The sequence below is a fragment of the Neomonachus schauinslandi genome, chromosome 4 (assembly GCF_002201575.2).
Source record: "Neomonachus schauinslandi chromosome 4, ASM220157v2, whole genome shotgun sequence".
Lineage (NCBI taxonomy): Eukaryota > Metazoa > Chordata > Mammalia > Carnivora > Phocidae > Neomonachus > Neomonachus schauinslandi.
The window spans coordinates 120,025,831-120,051,419 of record NC_058406.1 but is presented as its reverse complement, the minus strand read 5'-3'; the positions used below and the strand labels follow the sequence as shown (position 1 = coordinate 120,051,419).

The window sequence follows — 25,589 nt, the reverse complement described above, 5'->3', positions numbered from 1 at the left end:
TTAATTTACTTTGCACCTCATACAACTCAGAAGAAGAAATACATTCTCTTATTGCTCTCCTACTTTATTTTCATGCTGGCATCCAAGTTATAGGAATACTCCCAAATACCTCACTTAGTTTCCAGTCCCAAATGTTGCTCCCAGAAGGAACACTAAATTACTTGTTTCTTACTCACTAAAGTACTTAGTAAAAGCACATGAAGATGAGTATTCCTTATGCACCTTTTATTGTTGGTTACTTTTATGACATTTCTTTAAAGGAATTATAAAATCAGGTTTCCTTTAAATATTTGGTCCAAGAATGTAGCTCTTGAGAATATTATGTGCCATTTTGTTATCTAAAAGGGATAAACATCTGTTTTATTGGTTGGCCTTTAAAATGTTTCTGTTTTATTGTCTGATCTTAGTTAAAATGCTTCAGTGTAACAGTGGGAGTATAAGCTATTTACTAGGGATGGCAAGTTAACATTTTAAGGACTAAATGATAAGTCATCTCTCCAAAACTAGCCAGGGTAAGTACTAACTCAAAATTTGTTACCTGTGTCTGCATCAGAAATCTGCTTAATTTGCATAAGGACATTAGAAGTAACTTTTAATTGGTAAAATAAGTGCTGTTCAAGAGATGGAATTGTGTGGCAAAACTCAAGAGATGGGAGAGCCAGAAGAGAAAATTTTCAAGGAGGGAAGAGTCAACAGTAACCAAAGCCATCAATTATAATGAAGCTTGATGAGATCTAAGTGAATTTGACAATTAAGAGGTCATTGCCAGCCTCTGAGTGAGTGTTTTCGGTAATAATGTAGGACAGAAGGCCTGACAGTGAATAGGAGGTGAGAAAGTGAGCACTGTAAGTCTGAACTACTTTGTAGAAAAGTCTGAACATGGAGGAAAGAAGCACGAGAGATGGGAAAGCTAGCTGTCCAGGTGTGGGGGTAAGGTCCGGGTAATTTCTGTTGTTTTTTTTTTTTTTTAATTTTGTGACTTTATTCATAAGCTAAGGAAAAAGATCCAGCAAGAGGAAGAAACTGGGCAGGAAGAGGGGAGAAAAAGAGTTATAGATGAGGGGGCTGGGGAGAATGAGAGAGTAAGAGAGAGAGCGAGAAGGAATAATTAATGGAAAGAGTGCCTGACTATGTGGGAGGGAATGAAGCCCTCTTTTTCTGTCAGGAAGAAAATAATCATGGGTAAATATAGACAGTCCTGATGGGAGAGAGACTCCAGGAATTTCTAGGGACTCCTGCCTATTTGGCTTTCATTTCCTTTGTGACAGTCTTAGTGGTAGAGTCTTCGTGCTGAGAGTGTTGGGCAGAGGAGGACAAGGGTGCTGGGAATCACATCACCTCTCTGGACTTCATTTCCTCATCCCTGAAGTGAGGGTAGGGAGCTCGAAGACTGCATTTTTAAGGGACCTGGAGAAGGTGCTGACTCGGAATGAGCGAGAAGCGTGCTCACAGGTGACATTGTGCAGATGCATCGGGGCCAGTGGATGCGGCCATGTAGTTCTCTATAGCGTCAGGACAGCTTAGGAACAGATGGAGAGAAAGGAGGGATCAAGGTACTCACTGAGAAGCATTGGGGTAAGGATACTGAATTTAGAATTAAAATGGAGACAGGAAGCCCCATCAGAATGCTGTCAGTTGCTCTTTCCCCTGGGCTCCTAAGTTTTCCAACTAATAATCCAGAACAAAACCATTGCACAGGATCCACATACAATTCTTACAGCCCATTTTTTTTTCCCTCTCACTGTGCACTTAGGGTGCCAGGAGGGTGTGGATTTTTTTTTACTTCTGACTCTGCTCCTCCATAATCACATCTGGCTCCCAAATCCCTCATCTTCCATTTTCTATCATCTGGATGGCAGATCCCACATTCTTCCTTCTCAACTTAAGGGCATGCCACGCACAGTAGGCAGCTGGGTAACAGTGAGAACCTGGAAGCTCCAACCTCAGCTTCAGCCTGAAACAGGCCTGTAAAGAGATGTGATTGTGCCTTCCAGAGCTCGACTGGCATTTGTGTAGAAGGCTTGCTTTAAGGGGTGAGGCTTATGCTTCACACTCCATCGACTATTAATCTGATGCAGAGAGATCAGGATGGTTTCAACAGCTGCTGGTATTTACCATTTGTAAATGAATGTAAAAAATGTGATGCATTTGATTGCACCTTGAGATAATCACCCAGCACGGACATCTTCCATAGAGCTGCAGTGCTAGAGCCCAGAGTGCCTTTGGGATCCCCTCAGAGGTGATTCGAGTTGTTGATGTGAACGGAGCTAGATATTGGCAGAGTTAGGACCGCCTTCATTTAATTTCTAACATCCCGTTTCAAGTGGAAACATGGCACATTAAAACCTGCTCTGGGGTAGTAGGTGTTCTTTGCTTGCTGGTATCAACTTCCTGACAAATAGCCAGTGAAAATTTCTAGGGAATATAAGTGCACAAACCATTTATACTTTATTGTGAATTAATGAGATTTTTTTCTCTCGTGCGGGGAATGGGTAATTTAAATTCTTGTAAGGTCTGAGGAAAGAGATATGAAAGATAACATAAAGATGTCGGGGTGTGTATAACAAATGTATGCATGAGAAATACACATTGTTTTCCTATGATGTTCCAGATATTGAACCAGGTCTTGGGATCCTAGGGTAAGTAAGCCATAATCCCCAGCTATAAGCGGGGAATGCAGTTAATTAAACCATAACTTGAGCACAGATTCAGATATGTGCTTAGGGTCCACTGAGGTATGGGGAAGAAGGTGTCCCTGGGAAGAATGTTAAAAAACATGTGTGTGTATGTTGGGGGGGGGCACCTGGGTGGTGCAGTCGGTTGAGCATCTGACTCTTGGTTTCGGCTCAGGTCGTGATCTCTGCTCAGGTTGTGAGATTGAGCCCCACGTTGGGCTCCGAGCTGAGTGCGCAGTCTGCTTGAGTTTCTTTCTCCCTCTGCCCCTCCCCCCTACTCTCTCTCTCAAATAAATCTTTAAAAACAAACAAACAGACAAACAAACATGTGGGGGCTGTTGGTTACTTGAAGGGAAGTGACAATGTCTCATTTGGTGACTGATTGCATGTGGGAAGTGAGGGAAGCATGAAGGAGTTGGCCCAAGTTTCTAGCTTGTGTCAGGAGTGGTCATTCATATACATGGAGACAGAGATTAAAGAAGGAAACACTTTCTCCCTCATCTCTGCCAATGGAAATCCCAAACATTCTCTGAGTCCATTTATTCATACTTACTCATTCAACCCTCACTCATTATCTAATGTATAAAGTGTCCATTATGTCAGGAAATGGGCTAGGTCCTGGGGATATCATGATCGAAGAATTCCAGTTATGTTAAATATTTCCAAGGAAGAGGTACAGTGTGCAATGCAAGCATCTAACAATATATCACAGGTGCCCTCATCTAGCCTGGAGAGAGTGAGAGAAAAATGGCCAAATTTTGGAAGAGATAGTTAAGCTAAGATCTGCAGGATGTATGTAGGTTAGTGAGTCAACAGAGGGAGAAGACCTCTCTGAGAGTTTGGTGGATTTAGGAAAACAGATGCGGCTGGAGATGAGGAGATTAGAAAAGACAGCTGTGGATAGTCCCCAGTTAGGCTGAATTATAAAAGTCCTGATTTAGTGAAATAAGCAACAGTCTAGGCTCTACTTCATGGTGAATTTAGTACTGACTTTGGAGCTGGTTCTAGTAAAAGGGCTTCTCTATCTTCTCCCTGTGGAGAATTCCTACTTGATTTACTGGTTTGGGTATTTGGGCGTTTATGATATTCTTCTTGAGAGGATAATGTCTTTCTTTTTTGTAGCTTTATTGAGGTATAATTGATTAATAAAACTGTGATATATTTAAAGTTTAATACATGGTGATTTGATATATACATACATTGGGAAAGGATTCTCACTGTTGAGTTAATTAATGAATCCATTAAGGAGACTGTCTTAATAACTCACCCAAGGACTGGAATTCTGTCTCCGATCCATAGCACTGTAGCTAGGATCCTATTCTGTGCTCCCTGACCTTTCCATGTGCAGTACTGTCTGAGGTCACCACCCTGTTGGTTCTAACTTTTTGATAGTGAGTCTGTTCCCTTGGCCACATTTTGTAGTTGAATTCATTCTGTGAGTGCATCTACGTTCCAAGTCCCTGTTCCCTCTGTGATATCTTGTCCAGGAATTGACAAACTCAAGCTCTTGCTCTGATGTGGTTTAGTGGAGGCTTAATCCATTTCCCTGTATCTTGACCTTCAAAATTACTAAAAATCATCCAATTTTGTTAAAGAGATGCAGGATTGCCATTTGCCAAACATAAATATTTGTAAATGCATCAGGTATCTCACTCAATTCTAAATGTAAGGCAGTATCATTTCGTCAAATTTGAGAATCTTGGGGTTTTGAAATCCATTTTTAAAAATGAGTTGCTAGGCCAAGAGAATTTAGCAATATAAATTCAGCAATCATTTCTTTATGGGATGCTTGTGCAAGGCATTTTCTAGGCTCTAGGATTAAATCATGGAACAAAATAAAGATCCTGACCTCACAGATCATCTATTCTAATAGGAAGATTAGCTAGTAATTCTGTAGCTATTTGATAAAGTCTCCCCATCAAATTAGGGGAGATGCTTCAGGCTCTAAATCTACACTGTGGTGAGGTTAGTTAGATGCAACCCACCGTATAGTGACCCAAAGAAATTTATCTTGAGAATCAGTAGATTCTTAATGGCTTATTGGACAGATGCTCTGACTCCTTTGAAATGTTAGCTATGACTAAAGCATCATACCTGCATTTCTGTTTCTGACTCAACCAATTCTCCTGTCCCTCTACTTCAATGTCTATGTGTTGCAAGGCTCACAAGACAATGGACAGTTTTCTATTCTGAGGATCATCCATCCTCTCCTGCTTCCTCTCCTTCCCCTGGTGCCCGACCTTTGGGTCACTCTCCTCTAGGTTTCTGAACACATTACAGAGCCAGGAAGGGATGCTGGGAAGTTAACATCCAAACTACCCAATTGCCCTCCCATTAGCTTCTTTAGAAAAATTCTTAGGAGGAGATAGGGGTTGTGAAAATAAATAAAGGAAACCTCAGTTAAAATGGAACTGAGCTCCGTGCTGAGCAGGCAGTCTGCTTGAGACTCTCACTCTCTCCCTCTGCCCCTCCCCCACTTTCTAAACTAAACAAATAAATAAATCTTTAAAAAAAAAAAAGAGGGGTGTCTGGGTGGTACAGCTGGTTAAGCCTCTGACTCTTGGTTTTGGCGCAGGTCCTGATCTCAGGGTCGTGAGATGAAGCCCGAGGGCTCTGTGCTCAGCGGGGACTCTCCTTGAGACTCTCTCTCTCTCTGACACCACCCCACCCACCCCTCTCTCAAAATAAATAAATCAATAAATCTTTAAAATGGAACAGGAAAGCACTGATAGGGGGAGCTCTCATGCATGTACCAGGCTGTGTAATCAGCAGGAAGAAGGAAGATAAGAATTATCTTGACAAGGAAAGACATTTTTCACATAGGAATTTCATCTTCCACTTTTTTAAAAAAGATTTTATTTATTTATTTGAGAGAGAGAAAGCATGAGAGCGGGGAGGGTCAGAGGGAGAAGCAGATTCCCTGCCGAGCAGGGAGCCCGATGTGGGACTCGATCCTGGGACTCCAGGATCATGATCTGAGCCGAAGGCAGTCGCCCAACCAACTGAGCCACCCAGCGCCCCTCATCTTCCACTTTTAAGAAAAAGAAGGAAGATCCCTCCCTGCTCCAGCAATGCACTAACCACATTGAACAGCTAATGAGAAATGCTGCAACTTTGTATGCTTTCTTGTTCTCCAGTGAACTTTTGTTTAAAAGAACCCTCCCTAATTTCCTCCTACAACCTATTACCAGCTGACTTTCCCTTTGTCTCTTTGGACTTGCCTGTGGTTCCCCATCATTTGCTTGCCCCAACTGCAATTCCTCTGCTATTCCCGAAGAAATGAATTTTGCTGATAACTGACTATTTTATTTTTAAGGTTGACAGGGTTATTTATTTCCAATTCACATCATTGCTATGGTAATATCACCTTATGCTATTAAAAGGAATTTATGGGCAGACAGACAAATACATACACACCAGCCTGCAGGAAGCCTCGAGAACAGTAGGGTATGGAATGTTTTTCCAAGAGTCATGCTTCCTTCCAATGAGAAGTTCCTCAAAAGTATACTAGCAAGGGTCAAATGGTTGCGTAAAGAGTCATTTTGAGTTTTCAATGTAATTTATTGAACCTGCATCTGGGGGAGATTCATTTCTTTTTCAAAAACTAACTCTAAGGGTTGTCAATATATTTTTCTCTGACTATTCAACATGTGCAAACCAGACTGGCCTTTGTGAGACCAAACAGATGTCCCAGGTGTAATTTGCAAACTAATATCAGAAGCAGTCATGCTAGCAACAGATCCTCGCAAGAAGCCTGGTAATATTTATATAAGTTAATATTATTTTTCAGCATCTTTTGCCTTGCCTACATAGTTCCCTGAATTAAAAACATTCTTTTTTGTAAGTGTGACAAGATAGTAACAAGCCTACAAGTTCATTTTCAGCAGCAGATAATTCACAAACAAGATGTCGACAGGTTTTTACGATTACAGATTCCAAATATCCTGTCTCACAAAAGTGCTCGTAGAGATTGATAGATATTAAAAAAAGAAATAAAAATGAAATGAGAGATATAAATAAGCTTCTTCATTGGAATGAGTGATGGGAAGGTCTGACCCCATCAAACAGCATTCTTCCCTGTTTGAGCTTTTTATTTCATTGTCTTTGACCTGCAATCAGAGGCTTTATAAGGAATATAGTTAGCAGAAGAGGCCAAAAGCTAACTAAGAAGATGGGTGGCTGGAAATAAATGTTTCCTCAAGCATTTTTTACCCTTCAGAGATGTCCATCAGCGGAAATGTTAGTCCTATAGAACCACTTAGGCAGTGCAGAGGAGACAGCCGGTAGCTGTTATTAATTTTTTAAGGCAGGCAGACAGCTTTCAGTCCAAGAACAAGGCTTAACTTTGCATTCTGAATAATGCAGAGATTTTCATTAGTTAGAATAGGAATTGAAATGATAAATGATACATTGTCTGCCAAAATACTGTGACATTACATTATATATTTGCAGTTACCTTTCAGAATCAGCTTTCCAGAAGTATAATTAGACAAATTGAAAAGCTACCAGTATTGCTTTCTTACTGTAGGTTTACATTTTGGAAAAACCAATCAAAAGACACCTCTTTTTTGACTGCGGGTGGGTAATGTCATATCCAAAGGGCAGTTCATTATTGCACCTGAAAGCTAAGTGTTGGCACAAATTGTACTAGTCTATGAGATCACTGCAATTGGTTTCCAGACATTTCCCTTTGCTCGCATCTGCCTTCTGAAGACTCTGGGACCATTTAATTATAACTGCACTTTTGATTTCTACTTCTTTCAATAAAAAATGTAAAATTACATGCGCTTGAGAACTATCAGACTAAAAGGTTTGTGATTGCTTTTCCCTGTCGTGTTTCTTCCAGTAGATAATCGTGTCAAGTCAGTCTAGGGCATATTTATTTTGCTTTGGGCACCTACCCAAGACTTTTTCTCACTCTAAGGTTTGTTTGAATTGATGGTAACACAACTACTATATCTGGATGTCTCTTGGTAACTTAATGTATGGCCCTCATCACAAACACTAGAATTAAACCATTAATAGCATAAGCTTCTAGCAGCTGCTTGAATGCCAGTTTGATGAGCATTCAAATAGCTGATTCAGAGATTTCTATAGAGAAACTTAAGCTAATTAAAGACACCAAAGTCGATGGAACTACAATATCTGCCAGTAGCAATATAATCCATATCCACCAACATTATTACTTTAAAAGAAGGCTGATAGAAGTCAAAATCGTTTACCCAATGAAGATGAGCATTTTCTTTTGCGTGTCATTTTGTATTTCCAAGTTTTGCTTAAAATTACAAGCCTCAAGGAAAAGTCCTTTATATATTTATTCTAATAGAGAAAACACTATTGATTAATCTGCCTTTTCTCACACAATAAGGGAGGATGGAGCATGAGCATCATCTGAGAGCCTCCAAGTTTAGTGAGGAGGACAAGAAACAGGCACATTTGGTACCTCCTCAAACTTACTTTATAAGGGATTCAGCTGGGATTTATCAGGCAGTGTATTTTTTTTTTGGAAGTATTTATTCTAATAATTTCCTTTAGGTCTCATGTTTTTGGAGGTGCAGCCTATCTCAGCTGTGAGTTGGAAGCATGCTGCTGATTTTCTGGGCATTAATTTTGTCAGATTGGGGAGCTACTAATGGACTGCCTGAAAATATACGTTCTGATGTTAACCTCATACTGGGAAATGCTGTCAATGCAACGGCACTTTTGAAATGTCAGAAACTTTCTGGTTCATCGAGTATTTAAAAAATAAAATATCCCTAAGCCAGCATAAAAGATAGAATGCAGTATGTTCACACATTTTTCACTACCTAAGAGTTTAATCTCAGGGTCCCATATTTCTTCCAGCTGGTTAAATAAATCCTCATTGTCAACTGGACTCCAGCTCATGTACTGTGACTGCATCTATTTGGTGGGAAGCATTCATCAAACCCCTTTGGAGTTGTGTTCTAGGAAGAAGTTATCATGGCTAGCTGGACACTCATCCTCATTTTTTTAAAGGGTCAACTTTATAACCCAGACAGTAATTGCAATGGTATAACTGAATCTTTGAGATGGCTGGGTGTGATTTGTTTATCTAATAATGATTTATTTTTTAAAAATAAACTAAAATTTTCTTTGGTATCACATGAGCTCATAATAGTTGCACCAAGATGTGCCTTATACATCAGCAGGCACTCAATAAATGCCAGGCTTTGGCATAGGTTGCTAAATCTCTGCCCACATAACTTCAGGTCCTATCTGTCTTTTATTTCTTTGGTAGTATTCTGCTCAAACATGACTACTTAGCTTTTTAGCATCTCATTAGTTATTTTACAGCATTTAAAAAAAAATTTTTTTTTTTACATCTCACCTGGAAGGTTGTCATTTTAGTTTTGTGGAGCATTTTATGTAATTTACATTCATATAATTCTTGCTATGATGTACTGTATTGATGTCATTGCTATTAGTCAGATTTCGAAATTCTGCACTAGCATACGTAAGATTGATCATGGATAAAACAATCCCTGATTATCTATTCAACATTATGTTTAGATCTCTGAAGAGAAGTTACTAAGACATGGTATGACAGCAATCTGTAGACTTCCACATCTCTGGGCATCCACACACACAGCCGGGACTGAGAGTTTCAATCCTTAATGCCATCTTCTTTGTATGCAGTTCCGTTTGCAAACGTTTGATTGTAACTTTACCATGTTGCATTCAGTCATTTTAAATTCCAACTATGAAAGCTTTCATAGCCCTGTAATGATTAGCTTTGGAAGCTATATCTCATCCGAAATAAACCCACAGGTAGCTATAATAGTACTTACAGGTGTCTTCTTCTTCCATGAAAATACTGATCACATAACAGGCATACACAAAACCAACCAACTGCAAAGGAGAAAAAAAAATACTTTAAGAATTGATGTCAAATGTCCAGAATTGAAAAGCCTATATAATCCAATAAATAAAGATAAAGAATACATAGTAATGAAGTCTATGAATCTTAATAGGAAAAAAAATCTTTTTTTTTAAATAATAGCTGTGATTTTAAAGTAAGCCTCTCTAGTACTACTGAGCTGCAATAGCTTTCTAAAAGAGTACACAGGAATGGGAAACATTTTCTAGATATTTGACTTAGATTTTGACTTGGGATTTATAGTTCTCATGCTTTAAAGTCACCTCAGGTTATTCAGAACATATATTTTTAAGTTTGGACTATTTAGAGAGAAATTTATGGCAACACTCCTTATTACTACAACTATTTTAATATTTAATAGCTATAAAAGGAATCAAAATATGTTAATTGTAAATTACATGCCAATCATCTACTTAATTATTTGAAATGTTCTGAGAAAATAAATTCTATTTAAATACGAAATTGTTTTGTTAATTATATCATAGGAAAACGCATTAACTTTGAGGTCATTAATCATATCATGACATTGAAGAGATCATTTATCCTTTGGATACTAGTGGTTAAATAAATACAGGTGCCAGAGTGTAGTCTTTCTAGCGTTTCATATTGTTTTCTGTACTTATTATACTGAGAAGGCAATTCTTATTTTACGGAGCCGGAGACACCGCAATTCCTGGAGGACCAAATTGTCAATGCATCTCATCTAGTCTAAAATTACCCTGAGTACGTTGATGAAAAATAGATACCTAAATAGTGATTATACAGTCTGTGTTCTTACTTTTCTCTCTGTTGTTAAAGTCTCTCCCTTCCTCCCCCTTATAAAATAACATTTGGAAAGGAAACTTTTTCGATAGTCCTAGTGTCAAAGACTGAAGTTCCCAGTGCAGACAACAATCTATCTAGGGTTTGTGACTAGCCTGCAGATTAAGAACCTGAATTTGGAATTCACTTCCAGACTGTTTAAACTGGGCAGGTTCAGGTGCTAGCTCTTCTTCACTTGCTGAGACCAATTTCCTCTCACTCTTTCAGGAAAATGCAGAGGGACTGGTGAGCTAAGAGGGCTAGAAACCATAGATGTTCAAACCAAGGAAGAGATGACCAAAGAGTATCTGTTGCTGCTTGATGGTCCCTGCACCAACAAAACTATTGGAATGTTGTTTTTCCAGTTTGCTCATCACCTCATAGGAATTGTGGTTAAGTGTGTTCATTTCCTTGTAGAAGATGTCCCTCAACTTGGAGATGTTTTGGAAGATGGTCACAGCCAATAAGACTATTATAAAGAAGAGGCAGTTCCTTTAGCGGTTCCTGGTTCAGATCTTTAAACACAGTCTGGTCTTTGATGAACTCTTCCTCAGCCTTGGCCATACTGCCCTCATCTTTCTTCTTGGCATATGGCATCACCTCCAGGGGGTGCTGGGCACTGTCACTGTTCATGAGTTTCCAACCCATTTAGCGATTCTTTCCTTCATATCGCTGAATGGGGCTACATAGTTTTCCATGGTCCTCAAAGCCTGGTCAGCTCATTTCTCTTTGTAGTATTCCCGAAGGAGGTCATTATTCCCTACAGTGGTCATGGGATTCTCTTGACGGTCCCACTCACTGCTGTAGATCTCCTGTAGGCTTTCTGACATTTGCTTTGAGATTTCATGCATCACTTTCACTGCACTAAAGGTGTTCTTCATGTCCTTATATAACTTGTGGCCTTCTGCTAGATTACTGGTTTATATATAAAAGGATATAATTCAGGAATAGCCAGGTGGAAGTGACGCATAGGGCAAGTTGTGGGGAAAAAGTGCAGAGCTTCCTTGGCCTCTCGAGTGCACCACTTTTCCCAAATCCCTAAGTGTTCGCCAACCTGGAAGTTTCCACAGATGTTCTTTTATGGAGATAAAAGAGCAAGCTCACCTGAATAATTTTTTCCGAAATATATTTTTTTTACTTAAGTTTTATTATATTTCTTCCTTATAGTTTTAGGGCTATGGATTATGCTAAAAATATTGGGTTAACTGTGCTTTCTGGAGAGATTTACTGTCTATGTACTGAAGAGAACTGGCCAATATATTTACTTCTTTTCCAAATGAGTCTTTTGACTGATGGAAAGTAAGATCAGGGTCTTAATTATAGTTACAGCTCACTATCTTTCCTCATTCAGTGAAATTTTTGTTACTGATGAAATGGGAGATACCCAGTTTTAAAAGAACAGATGAATGTATAGCAACAGAAAAATTGTCAAATTCAATTATTCACTAATGGAGCTTAATAATATTTTGATAGATGACAAGAAAGGAATTTTGGCTGGGTAATTGAAATATACGGTACCATTAGCTGGAAACAGTAAGATAAAGACATGCCATACTAGAAATATTAGCTCATTCTCTAGGCCCTCAAACAGAAATTGCCAGCCTTAATCTCAATATTATCACAAATGAATTAATTAACATATATCCTTTTACTTTTGCTTTATTGATGGGCACACTAATAAAATATTTATTCCAAAAATTACTTTTGCTATCGTGATTAACCAAACTGCTGCTTAATTAATAATGTTATTCTCATGGGAACCTGTCTAGACATCATGTTAATCACCAATTTGTTGATGGCTGAGTGTTGTGTAGTTCTTGGTTTCCCATAATATGAGTTGAAATAGTCCCTGTGGCTTTCTGCTTATCTCCAAGAGATGGAATAACATGCAAAGTAAATAATACCAGGATAGTCCAATTGTGTCTGCTTTTAATAAAGTTTTGAAGGAGTCAGTAATTTTCAAGACACTTCTCTTCCATTAAACCCATCCATCTCTATATAGAACATTTAAATGATTTTCTCCTGTGTACTGTAAATTCTGACCACATAAATTCCATCTTTTTTGATATAGTAAATGAATGCAAATGACATAAGACTAGATTCCAACTAGTCTTGTGTAAGAGATTGAGTAGTTTTTGCAAGTAGGATTTGTCTAGGCGATTGATTGGTTTTGGCCTGCAGGCCCTGTATAAGGATTGGCAGGATTTGGTTTCACACACGTAGAAATTAGGACGACAGCCACTGGCTGTGTGTCCTGCTAGTTGTGGATCTTAGTAAGAATGAATCAGAGATATGAGTTGTCTCTAAAAGCATGAGCATCTTAAGGGATCACTTTCAGGTACAACGGATGGATGAAAAACCTCATCTAAGGAACTCAGAAGAGCTTGTACAGACCCTGACTTAGGGTGAAAGAATCAGTGGCCTTGAGGGAAGCTAAAAGGATCCTTGATCAAAAATAACTCCCCAACTACCTTCCTAAATTTCCCATGATTCACATCAAGATTTAAGCATTAAAGTTTAAGAGATTCCTTAAGGAATGCCAGAAGTTTCTCTGCATAGTACCAGGCTCTAAAATGTTCTTTGTTAGTCTATTTTTCCTCAAATCCAAAATGATTCTATAAAGGTCTTGGCCAAAGCCATCAATAGGAGGCAGGGAGAACCTGACACACTTCATTCTGTGTAGAGCGTTATCCTTATGAAAGTCATTAAGTCGAATGTTTGCAAGCAGAAACCTTCTATATATAATTTATTTGGGTTAAGGTGTTAAGTTGCTTAAAAAAGAAAGCATAGCTACCTAATATCAAGAACTGTGCAGGGTTTGGGATTTTATTCTATAAGCTAACAAGTTAGCCTGTTACTGTTTCATGGATGCTCGGTCAGAGACAAAGTGCTCAGCAGCCAGCATGAGCTTCATATCTCTGATGCATTCCCCTTGGGCCATGATGGACCCCTGCATATATAATGGGTTCCATTACAGGTGAGGAGCATTGAGCTACTTTTACAGCAAGGGGAAGGAAGCCTACTCTTTGTTGGGGTGGGATGGGGGAGCAGTTACCTCATTCCTAAAGGTTGTTTGCTGAAAACACAATCCTGAGAAATTGATCAGGTAAATAAAGAGTGATTATTAACTTGGGGGTTATCAGCATATCTATAGATGGTATTTAAAGCTATATGACTGGATTAGAACACTAAGGAAATGAGTGAAGTTAGAGAAGGGAGTTAAAGGATGAAGTTCTGGAACATTTTGAGATTTAGAGTTTGGGGAGAAGTCAAGAAGCCATAAAGAAGCCAAGCCTTTTCAGTGACTTAAGAATTCAGTCAGTACAGTGACATAAGAAAGCAAGGGTGGGGCACCTGGGTGACTCAGTTAAGTGTCCAACTCTTGATTTCAGCTCAGGTCAGGAGATCGAGCCCTGCATCGGGCTCTACACTGGGTGTGCAGCCTCCTTAAGATTCTCTCTTTTTCCCTCTCCCTCTCCCCCCCTTACCCCCCAAAAAAACCAAGGGCAATCAACCATGCCAAAGGTCTCTGGTAGGTCAAGGACAATGAACACTGAGCCTTGACCACTGGATTGGGTAGTGTGGAGCACATGGGTGACCTTGATGAGAGTTGTTCTGGTGGAAGATGGGGCAAAAATGTGACCAGAGTGGGTTCAAGAGAAAATAGGATATCAACAATTCTTTCAAGGAGTCTTGGAAAAGGAGAATAGAGAAAGGAACAGTAGCTGGAAAAAGATGTGAGGTCAATGCAGTTTTTTTTGTTTGTTTTAGTTTTATTTTTTTATTTATTTTTTTAAGGTGGACATTAATACAGCACATTTGTATTCCAAGAGGAATAAGCTTTTCCTTAAATCACGATTCACAATTTGGGGTAATGGAGAACAAAGATTATTTGCCTGTCCAAGCACACATCACTTTTATCTGCTTCCAAGCTCTCAACTTGGCTTTCAAGGCTTATCCCCCACTATTCTCTGCCATGAGCTGTGCTCCAACTCCCTGGGCACATCCCATTCTTTGCTTGCTCACATCCCCCTAACCTGGTCTCACATCGCTGCTTGCACAGACCCTCTCATCTTTTAATCCCTGTTGCAAATGTCACTTTCTTTGATCTCCCCAGTGGATACACCTCTAGTCTGAACTGTCTCAGTACTTTGTTCTTATATCTCTAATGGCAGTTCCCAGTACTGCTTTGTGTCAGAGCTATGTATCCATTTGTTCTCTTCCCAGTAGGTCATTGAAGGCAGGACCCCTCTGAGAGAGCTGATGCCAAGTCTACATCCTCAGAGTCCTGTCCTGGTTACTTCAGGGAGAAGATCTACTCCTTCCACTACTTTGGCACAGCCTCGGGTTCTTTGATGAAGGTCCATTTTTATCGATTTGCATGTCTGTCTCAACTGCCAGGCTCTTTCAAGGTGAGAACTTTTTCTCAACTTGCTTTGCATTTCTGAAACTTAGTATTTTGCCTCGTACAAAGAAGGTACTTATTAAATGTTTTTGAACAAGTCAATGATGAGAAGCATGTATGTCAAAGCAAAGTGTGGGAGGGAAACCAGTATGGCTGGAATGAAGTAGGTGAATTGCAGAATTCCAGCACATTAGCAATCCTGAAATTCCCACACGGGTCCCCCTGTCACTCAGCCAAAGTAAAACCAGCTCTGCTTGTGTGCATCCGCACCTGTTATCTTGATTTGATAGGTTCCATAGATTTTTCTGCTTTGCTGTGATAATGTCTGGGTCATGTAATAAACACGAGAACAAGCCAATGATTGTACCGTCTTGAGCAGATGGATGGAACATAAACATGTAGAAAGAAAAGGGATATTAAACTCTTTTCACTGATGAGTTAACTCTTGGTTGGGTTTACATGAAACCAAACAGTTCAAGTATATTGAAAGTAGCTGATGTGTTCCTGAATACATGCTGCTTCCTTCACTGGGGAAAGGAGAAATAATATGACGGAGTAAGAATTTTTCAGCCACTTGAATGAAGTGATACAGTGGTTTTCATGAAGGATGGTAATACTTCAACTCTCACAGCAAGCCTGACTTCAGCATGCCCTGGTGTCATGTCAGAGTGACAGACAACAGAATGTCCAGACACATAACACATGGTTGGTTACTAGTCTGAGAATCTTCTGACTTTCTCTTCTAGAAGGGGTGGAGGTTCAACTTTGTGCCATGGCTCACCCTCAATTTTGAACTGGCAGCAGGCATATCCTTCCTTCCTAGGGAATGATAAAAAAACCCCGAGACTGAAGAACAGGCAGCTGGTGGATAGTCTCATCTCACAGTGCTGTATGGACACATTTCTTTCTCTATGACTCCCAGGAGGGCCTTTTTGTGCAACTGTCACCCACGCCCATCTGTTTTCTCTTGCGTGCCCAGCAACACAGAAGTCTAGGATCTTGGGATCCTCAGGGGAAGAAGTCATAGGAGGGACTGGCTTTTTATTTATGTGGATCACTCTGGGAAGACTGTGAATCCTAGTGAGTCCTAACCTATTTGTTTTTAGTCACACTGCTCCTACTTTTCCTTCAGGAATCCAGAATTAGAGTTATGTCTGTTTATGGAAGTGTCCTATGCCAATTGAAGCCTGAAATTATTTGAAGACATTTGGTTCAATCTCCAATAAGTCCCACTGGCACGCTGGGCTCCAAATGAATCAATGAATATGGAAATAAGTTGTTTTCTCCACGATGACCATAAAAATGCACAACAGCAAGAGCATTGCATTTATTCGGGCTTTGGGGATTTATTGCCCTTACGTGTATGAGAAGCACTTGTGTAGACAGTCAAAATGGAAAACAAATGGGTTGCTGGCTTCTACCAAGGAAGATAAGCCTTTTAATGAGATGCTTTTGTGATGCAGACACTCTGCACAAGCCAGCTCAGCAATATCGTAGGGGACACAAATGTTACTCTGATTTGCAAAGAGCATTGTTGTCAGATAGTGCATTTCTAGTGGCGAGTTGTTGAGGAATAAAAGCATTGTTTAAACAAACAAACAAACAAATGTCCCTATCCAAGGAGATCATTTTATCTAGGACTCTCCCAAGTGTCCACTGCCAAATTCAGTAATTCTTCAATGGTATCATGTAAATAGTTGGGTACGGTTATAGTACCTGAGTGTTACGAGGTAATTTGAAGAAAAATGTTTCTATTAGGGAAAATTTCATCTGGCTCTTAGTGATTTTACAATCCTGAATGTACACTAACTCAGAATTTTTAAATATGTAAAGATTCTCCTAAATGGAGTTTGGTGATAAAGAGTTGTTTTTGTGACAGGGTCAGAATGTGATGGGCGAAGTCTTGGGTGAGCATACCTGTCTTCGTGGCTATGAGGACTTATAAAGAAGCCAGGGCACATGGAGCTCTGCCTCCTCCACACCTGATCTTTTAAGTGGAGTCAGGCTCAGGACACTGGAGTAAAAGCTGGGCTTGGAAAAAAAAAAAAAAAAAGCTGGGCTTGGGCAGGAGCCCTCCCCCCTCCTATGTCCACTCAGACTGGCCTCAGACTTGTTTGTTTGACCTTCTGTCCCCTTTTCTCATTTGAGCTGCTGACTTCACTCTCTGACAACTCAAACCTCTTGTTCTTAGGACGGGTTTTGAATCTTCCATCTGGCTTACTAGAGCATATTGAGTCTTTTTGCACCCCTTTCATGTTGGGGTACCCTGAGTGTCTCAGGAGAGACATTTCTACAAATGCACCCTCAGATCCAGCTTGCCACTGGACCACATAGCCCAACAGTGGGATGTCTGCCTCCAAATAGACATGTGTTGAAAATTGGGACCCCCGCCCCCACCCCCAGAGCACTCACTGGAGGGCAGTAGATGGTAGAGCAATGGTGCTCAGTCAGGCACTGCCCAATAGGCATACAGGTCTGTGTGTCTAGCCACTGCCTGTCTGCTTCTCATTGAGGCTTTGGCCCAGTCAGCAATGAAGCTATTGAGGGGACATTTACAGATGGCAATGTCTGGATCCCTGTCTATTGTGGACACTGCTCCTGCCATCCAGTAGCACTTATGTAACCTCAACAGACTGCTTAACCCACTGTTGCAAATGGAGTTATATGTGGGTATACGGAGTTTATAGATCTTAGGACAGTCATTTTTCTGCTCATATGTGACTGTGGAATTTGAGGGGAGAAATTCTGCAATATGGAAACCCGCTTCTCTGTAATTAAACAGGGTTTTGTTTGGGGACTGACAGCCCCACTTAGTGAAATGTTGCAGATCTACTTGGCTGAATTAATTCTACCTCCTTGAACATCATCAGAATGAGACTGAGGATGCTGTGGCCCAGATCTGAGATGGTTCCAGGAAGTTCTGTTTGAGAAACTGGCCACAGCACCAAGGAATATCAGTCTTTGTAACTAATGGACATTTGAGTAAAGGCAGATGCATAGCCTAGGACCTGCCCATGCTTTATCACTGCTGCCGCAGCTCACTGCCCCTCCATTTGGGGTCAAGGGTGGGAGAGTATCCCATGTCATGGACCCTGTGACCTCCACTGATTGTTCCTGTTAAATGAATGCTGAGGACTACTTTGCCTGTGTGGTGTTCCTGCACACTCCTTGGTTCTGAGCCTCTGTATCTCTTCTCTCCTGACTGCTGGAACAACTTCATCTTTGTCCTGGGACTAATGATGCTCTTAGCAGCAGGGATTCAAGGAGTTCCATCTAACACTTGGGGAATCAATGAGGCCACTCTTGCTGGTAGCCCTGCTCTGATGCATCCAGGTCTTAGGATGGGTTTCAGTCTTGTTCCTGGGAGCCAATGGTTACCTTACAGTGGATGGTTATGGTGTCAGGAGTCTAGCTTCTGGTTGGAGAGATCTCAGTTCAAATTTTGGCTTTGGCATTGCTACCTGAGTGACCTTGGGCACAGTATTTAACCTCTCTGAGCCTCAGTTTTCTCATGTGTAAAATGGGGCTAATGATCATATTACTTCATTGGTTATCACATGTGAAGATTACTAAGATGATGGATATCCACCGCTTAGTACAGGGCTTAACTGGACACTCTTCTGGGCACTATATGTTCATTAATTCATTAAATCCTTACATCTCTAGGAGCTAAGTTCTTTATTAACTCCATTCTGTAGATGAGGAAATTGAGGCATAGAGGTAAATTAACTTGGCCCCAAATCACTTAGGTAGGAAGTAACACTCTGGCTCTTTAGCCTATGATGTTACCCTCTCCTTACCTCTGTTCTGTATGTAGTTCTTCTACAGCTCAAAGCTGCATTTATTTAGCAAAACAGTTAAAAACTCTTTATAAGCATGATTCTCAAGAAGAAAGTATCATTTTTCATAGTAATTCTTACAAAGAATTAAGTGCTATCTACCTATCTACTTAACACATTACTCACCACACACTGTGTACTTTCTAAATGATGGTTTCAACTTTCAAAAGCATATATCAAAACTCAATAGAAAGGAGGAATTTTTCACTAATGACACCCATTTTCTTATTGCTCAAACTGAGAGTTCCTTTTCTAATATGGCTTTGGAATGATCCCAGAACTATATGGCAGTGATATTTTCTTTCAAATACTAGTGCCTGTATGGGTCCAGGCAAATTCATTATTACTGTATTTTAGTTGATTACTAAATGCTTTGTTGAAATTCAGGTGCATCATGTATTTGAGGCCAGGCACAGCCTAGAAATCATGACCAAAAAGGAAGCAAGGTTAATTCATTCTGACTTATTCTTAGAGAGTCTATGTTGACCTCCAAGGGTTCTATCATCTTTATTACGTTTTTAATAATCTATTCCATTTTGCGGTGGTGGAGGAATGGTATTAAGTTTTCTGCTCCATAATTTGTGGCATTCATATTTTGCTAAAGTGGGACAGTTGCCCGAGTCAAAGAAGAAAAACATAAAGAAACACCTGGTAACAATCTTGGTTCTTGGGCGCCTGGGTGGCTCAGATGGTTAAGCGTCTGCCTTTGGCTCAGGTCATGATCCCAGGGTCCTGGGATCGAGTCCCGCATCGGGCTCCCTGCTCCTTGGGAGCCTGCTTCTCCCTCTGCCTCTCTCTCTTTCTCTCTGTCTCTCATGAATAAATAAATAAAATCTTTAAAAAAAAAAAAAAACCGAAACAATCTTGGTTCTCTACCATTGATGAAAACCGGTTGTGTGATTTCTGGAAGATGGGGATAGCTCTGGGTTATACAAGCCACACCCAAGGTGTTACAACCTAAATATTTCAAATAGAGCCATGAACTGCCAGTTGGGGAACTGCAAACTGGTTGTGGGTTCTCGTGGGAGCAGCTGGGTTTCCCTAGTGCCAGAGCCGACTCTCAGCAACCTTCACTGTTCCAACTTGGTCCTTTCAACATAGACATCTCAGGTGTAACAGCCAACCTTTAATAAAGAATGTTCCCACCTAGCCAAATTCTAGAAAGGGACTCCAGAAGGAATTTGGAGGTTGGAGTGTTACTCAGAAAAGATATTTGGGCTAGGTAAGGAGGGTCAGACTGAAAGAAAGTAGTTTTAAAAAACTATTTTTTCAACTTTTTTTTTGGTTTAAAATATTTTACTTTAGGACCCAGTAAAGTTTCTAGATGCTTTAAAGATCTGATTTACACTTTAATTAAAAAATCTCTGTAGACCAACTATTCTTAATCTTAAAAAGTAGATTATACTATTTATGTAGTTGTGAGTGAAACGAAATGGCACTTCTTCCTTTTCAGGTGTTTAAGGATGAGAATAGTTGACATTATGTCTGACTATTGATTTCCTGTTTTAGTTCTGCTTTATCAGTAATCAGACTGAAACTGTTCTGCTGTATGGACAACCCAGGAGGAAGGCATTGGTTCAGCGGTAGTTAGAGCTGCCCTCCGTACTCTGCCCTGAAAGGCAGGAACTGTGTGGGAAGAAGCTCTGGTGCCATGTAAACTCAATGGGAGAGAATGGTGTTCAATGAGCTTTAAAAATATAGCATCTTAAGATGGCATTCAAGGTCCCCCCCAGGCTATCTCCTTCAGAATTATTACAGAAAGTATACGTTCCCTACCAAGTTTGATGGCTTTTTACTTTTCTACATGGTGTGACGTAAGCTGAGATAATGATCTCATTCATTATAGAGAATTCTAGAGAATATCTGGATGGGCATATATTATACCACTGTTTTTATAGTAATAATCTGATACTTCAAGACAGATTTTATCCCCCTACATATCATGATGCATGTTTACATCTCATTAGAAGAAGAGACCTACGGAACAATTTGTAGCCACATTTTGAGTATTTACTGGGGGCTAGGTACTTAGTGCTACATTCTTGGCAACTTAATTGTCACCACATATTTGTGAGGTGAATATTATTATCTCTCCTTTGTGAATGAGGAACCCAAGCGTCTGAATAACTTGTTTCTGATTACATAGCTAGTTAGTAGTAGAACCAGGAATCAACCACAAATCTTTAGTCTACAAAGTCCTATGCTTTTGGCACAGCTCAAACTGAGCAAGATCTGCACTCACTGGGCAAGATCTGAGAAGATGAAGATGCTGGTTATATTAGAGGTTCCCCACCGACTGAGGCAAGTCATTCATACTGTGCTTCTATAGCCATAGGCCCCCCTTCCTTCTTGTTCAGTGACAGACCGCACTAAGCCCCAACCCAGTATCACTTTTGCTTCTCATTTTTTTTGCCCCTGCTCTCGGGTCACAAAGTAAAGTAGAACTACAATGCTCAGGCCCTACAAATAAATTACATTGACCTGCTTCAGCTGTAACTTTGGCTTTCATCTCCATTCTCAAGTTTACTCTTGGCCTCAGCCTTAGCTTTGGCTTCATTTACTTGGCAAATTCTGTCTTCATCTCTAGCTCACGATTTTCAGGGATTCTTCTAGATGGCGTCAAATTCTGACAGCCACTACACTCCTTTAAACCCATCTTGGCAAATAGGTTTATCTTATTCATTCACAGGTTCCCATCTCTTCAGATGAAGAGAGTACATTAATAGATTGTTCCATAAGCTTTTCCTACAATAAAAATCTTTGATTTTATGAAAGTTCCACATTTAACTCAACATATTCCTTAATACTGCCTATTTGTTGAATGTAAGACTGTTAAAGTAAACCAATTAATCTATCCACAGACACAACTCATTGTATTTTCTTTCTACATTTTTCCATCATAACGTCTTGATGTGTCTGAGGATAAGGAATCTTTCCTCTTTATGATAACCCCCCCCCTTCACTAATGTTTTCTTATCTTGATTTTCAAAGATCTTTCTTTTGCTCTTTGGAGTTTGCGATATCTTCTTTTCACAGACTCTCCCTTGTGCCTTCAAAAACGTTTAGTTCCCCCTTATCTTACAAAAATGTCACTTGATTCCATTATGTCTTACAACTTCTTCCTTTCACCCACAAATTTCTGAAATGAATGTTTTTATCAGCTGCCTCCTTTCCTCTGCTTTGCATTCCTTCCTTAATTCACTGCAATTTGGCTTCTGGCCCCACTTTTCTGCTGAGATTGCTCTTTTAAAGGTTAACAGCTTACATTTTGTCAAATCTAATGGCCTTTTTATCCATCTAAATTCACATGGTATTGGCACTATGCTCCAACTTGACTGTAAGTGTTAAGTTCTGCCAGGCTCCCGCATCTCCATCCCTGCTGGCCCCATTTAATCCACCACTGTTTTTCAACCTCCATGGCATCCACAAAGCAATTCTTACTGTGGCAGTAGAGTACCAAAGGACTCTATGTCAATGGTGGGACTCGGCAACAAGTCACTCTTCGACACTAGCAGCATGGTCCTTGTTGGTGTTATGCTGATATCTCCTTGGGTAAAAGAGAACAAGCAGGGACAGTCCAGGCTTGGCACAAACTTAGGATGAGAAAAATCTGCCTGGGATGGGGGGAGGAAGGACCAAAACAAACTTCTGGAGAGGACCAAAGTCATCTCTGATCCTGACTATTGTCATGAGCCAAGGTTGTCCTGACTCAAGAAAGCAAAGAAGGCCAGGATCCAGGCTTCAGGGTGGTGATACCATCTCAGAGCTCTTGGCTTAAAGGATTAAAAACCAGTGAGACCCATTTAAGAAGAGTTAAGGAACCTGGAAGCAAGAACAGCTCCATGAGAAAAGGGGGTCTAGAAACTAGGGAGAGAGGCAACTGGAATTGAAAGCCATCTTCCTTCCAGTTTAGCAGAGAAGGGGTAGGGATTGGAGGAAGGAACCAGAACTGGTGACAGATGGCATAATTAGGAATAGATTAGTATACAGTTGACACTCACATTGGCCGTCATTTAAACAAGGTTCTTTTTTTTTTTTTTAAAGATTTTATTTATTTGTTTGACAGAGAGAGACACAGTGAGAGAGGGAACACAAGCAGGGGGAGTGGGAGGGGAGAAGCAGGCCCCCCGTGGAGCAGGGATCCCGATGCGGGACTCGATCCCAGGACCCTGGGACCATGACCTGAGCCGAAGGCAGACGCTTAACGACTGAGCCACCCAGGCGCCCCTAAACAAGGTTCTTATCAGATATCCATCTTAGGACATGGAATTGCTTCCAGACCCTAACAACTAGTTGGGAGAGGGCTCCTAACATACTGCCAAGCTTGGCTGTCTCTAAGCTGGGATTTTAGAAGGGTGGAAGATACGCACTGTTTGTGTCTTTGCTGGGTCTTTATGTAATTGAGTTAATCTATTTAATTGGTAGTGTCATTTTATGGCAAATATCACAGGAGACACAAATCTTTCTGTGTGATCAGAATCCATTTAATCAAGATCATTCAAGAATCTTCTGCTCACACAAACATCTCCATTTCCTTTCCAAGACTTTGTTTTACTATGTAGTTAATCTTCTTTCTCTTTTAGCTAGGAAAAATTTTTCTTCTTTCACCCAAACATTCCATAATTTCTCATCATTCCTACCCTTTGATCATGGATCTTTCCAGTGTCTGGATGGCCCCCTTCCTTTTTACCTTTCCCGGTTGTATGTATCTTCATGTGTACACATGGATGCATACACCCACATTAAGGGAGTAATTCAGACCATGCCACTAAATGCCACAGACTTCTCCAATTGACACTAAGTCACTAGAATAAACATCACGAACTGGTGTCCTTTGTCAACACCCAGCCCACAGATATACTTCATTTGGTTCATATATCATTTCCTTAAAATGTTAAGATGGTTGCTAAAAATAAAACATGATTTTGGAAGATCACATTAGATATGTCACAAAAAATGTCAAACATCTAGTTTCCCTTAAAAAACTGGAAAAAAAAAAAAAACCCTGGATGTGAAGTCCTGCATATCAATAGTCTGCTCAAACTGAACAGCTGCTGCTCTTTAAAACAGAGAAGTCTCAAAGTTTCTGGGGTCTTCATACTCTATTTCCTGGCCTCTTGGCCATTTGAGTCTTTCCTCTTATTGTATGGGCATGGGGATACATAACGTGGGGCATGGAAGCATGAGTGGGGAGGTGAGGTGAGGAAATTGACATGAACACAAAATTCTATGCAAACATTTGCGAGTATTTGCACTTGTCAGAAAGAGTCCATTTCCTCAAGCATGTTGAGAACTATGAACTGCTTGTATGCAGGGTCCTGCACTGATTGTCTACAATTGTGTGAAATGATCACACAATTTATTGTCCTTAAGCCAACTATTTACATTAATGTACACTTTTTAAAAAAAGATTTATTTGTTTATTTGAGAGAGAGCGAGAGAGAGTGTGTGAGTGAGGGGAGGAGCAGAGGGGGAGGGAGAGAATCTCAAGCAGACTCCCCGCTGAGCCTGGAGCCCGACGCAGTGCTCGATCCCAGGACCCTGAGATCATGACTTGAGCCAAAATCAAGAGTCAGAAGTTTAACCGACTGAGCCACCCAGGAGCCCCACTAATGTACACTTTTAAGATGGGATGGACAGCAGGGGGTCTGCTTCTCCCTCTGACCCTCTTCCCTCTCGTGCTCTCTGTCTCTCATTCTCTCTCTCAAATAAATGAATAAAATCTTTAAAAAAAAAAAAAAGATGGGATGGAGTCTACTGAGTATTAGGGTTCTCCCCAACTTTATTTCGTAGGTCAGGAAATTGGCCTAAAGAGCTAGTTATCACCACCTGACACATCTCATTACCATTTCTTTAGTATGTTTTGCCTCTATGTCTGATTTTTCTAAATTAATGACAGGCTCCTGGAGGAAAGAGTATCATCTTATTTATTTCTGGAAGTAAACAGAAGAATACACACACACACACACACACGCACATATATAAATAATATTTTACCAAATCAAACCATGGCAGTTTTGACACAAGAGCGCCTCTTCTTCTTCATCTTCATATTTGAAATTTTCTTTTCTTTACATTTTATTTCACTTGAAATAGAGTGACAAACCTAGCTTTGTTTCTTACTTTCCTTTGGCAGTATTTGTATCTATATTTTCAAGTATATAATTTGAGCATTTCACTAGGGGGTTAATAACCACAATCTGGAAAGTGTAAAGATAAATCTTATTCACACTTCATTAGGTCAAGGAACATTATCTCACATCAGTTAATATGACGATAGTTTTTAAAATGTCTGCCTTCTTACCCCCATGGTACTAATGTGAAGTGAAGTTAATCTAAGACTAGCATGAGAGCAGATTTAGAAAGAGATTTTGCAGATGTCCTGTGAAATGCTAACCTTTCTATGTTAGGCTCTGACTAGAAAATAATGTTATTTTGAATACTATGCTGCATCCGTTCCTTTGTTTTTGTTTTGTTTTGTTTTTAAATTCTGAAAGATTTTGCTTTACACGATACCTAGAGATGTCTGTGCTCAGAAAAGTAATTAAACAATTATGCAACAAAGAACTATTAAAATATATTTAATCCTTGCTAAAAAGGACAAAAGCAACCCATGGAATCTATTGTACCCTCTACCTCACACATATTCATCAGTCCCACTCTTGCTATTTTTGCTTTTACTAGCAGTTTTAATCCTATGAATAGAAGGAATTTAAGCCTTATTCCACTTACTGAGGGATTTCCAAATAATTTTCTGCAGGGGTTTCTCGGCCATCCCTTCCCTGCTCATTTCATCCAACTAAGAATATTTATTGTGTGAAGGCGGAAGGGGGAATGGAGAGAGAAGGAAGAGGAAGAAGAAGGAGAATGATGACGAGGAGCAAGAATGGGATGCAGACAAAGAGAGAGGGAAGGAGAGAGGGAAGTCCCAGTCTTCATTCTTACAAAGAATTTATTTACATTTTGGAAAT

The 25,589-nt window shown here is 40.1% G+C and overlaps 1 protein-coding gene across 1 annotated transcript in view; it reads right to left on the bottom strand.

The window, feature by feature from the left end:
- NKAIN3 (sodium/potassium transporting ATPase interacting 3) overlaps window positions 1-25,589 on the bottom strand; it is a 293,698-nt gene that overhangs the window by 16,092 nt on the left and 252,017 nt on the right. The window contains exon 6 of the mRNA XM_021688357.1: window positions 9,485-9,545. Coding sequence (XP_021544032.1) covers window positions 9,485-9,545 — 61 coding nt within the window. The remainder of the gene's footprint in view (window positions 1-9,484; window positions 9,546-25,589) is intronic.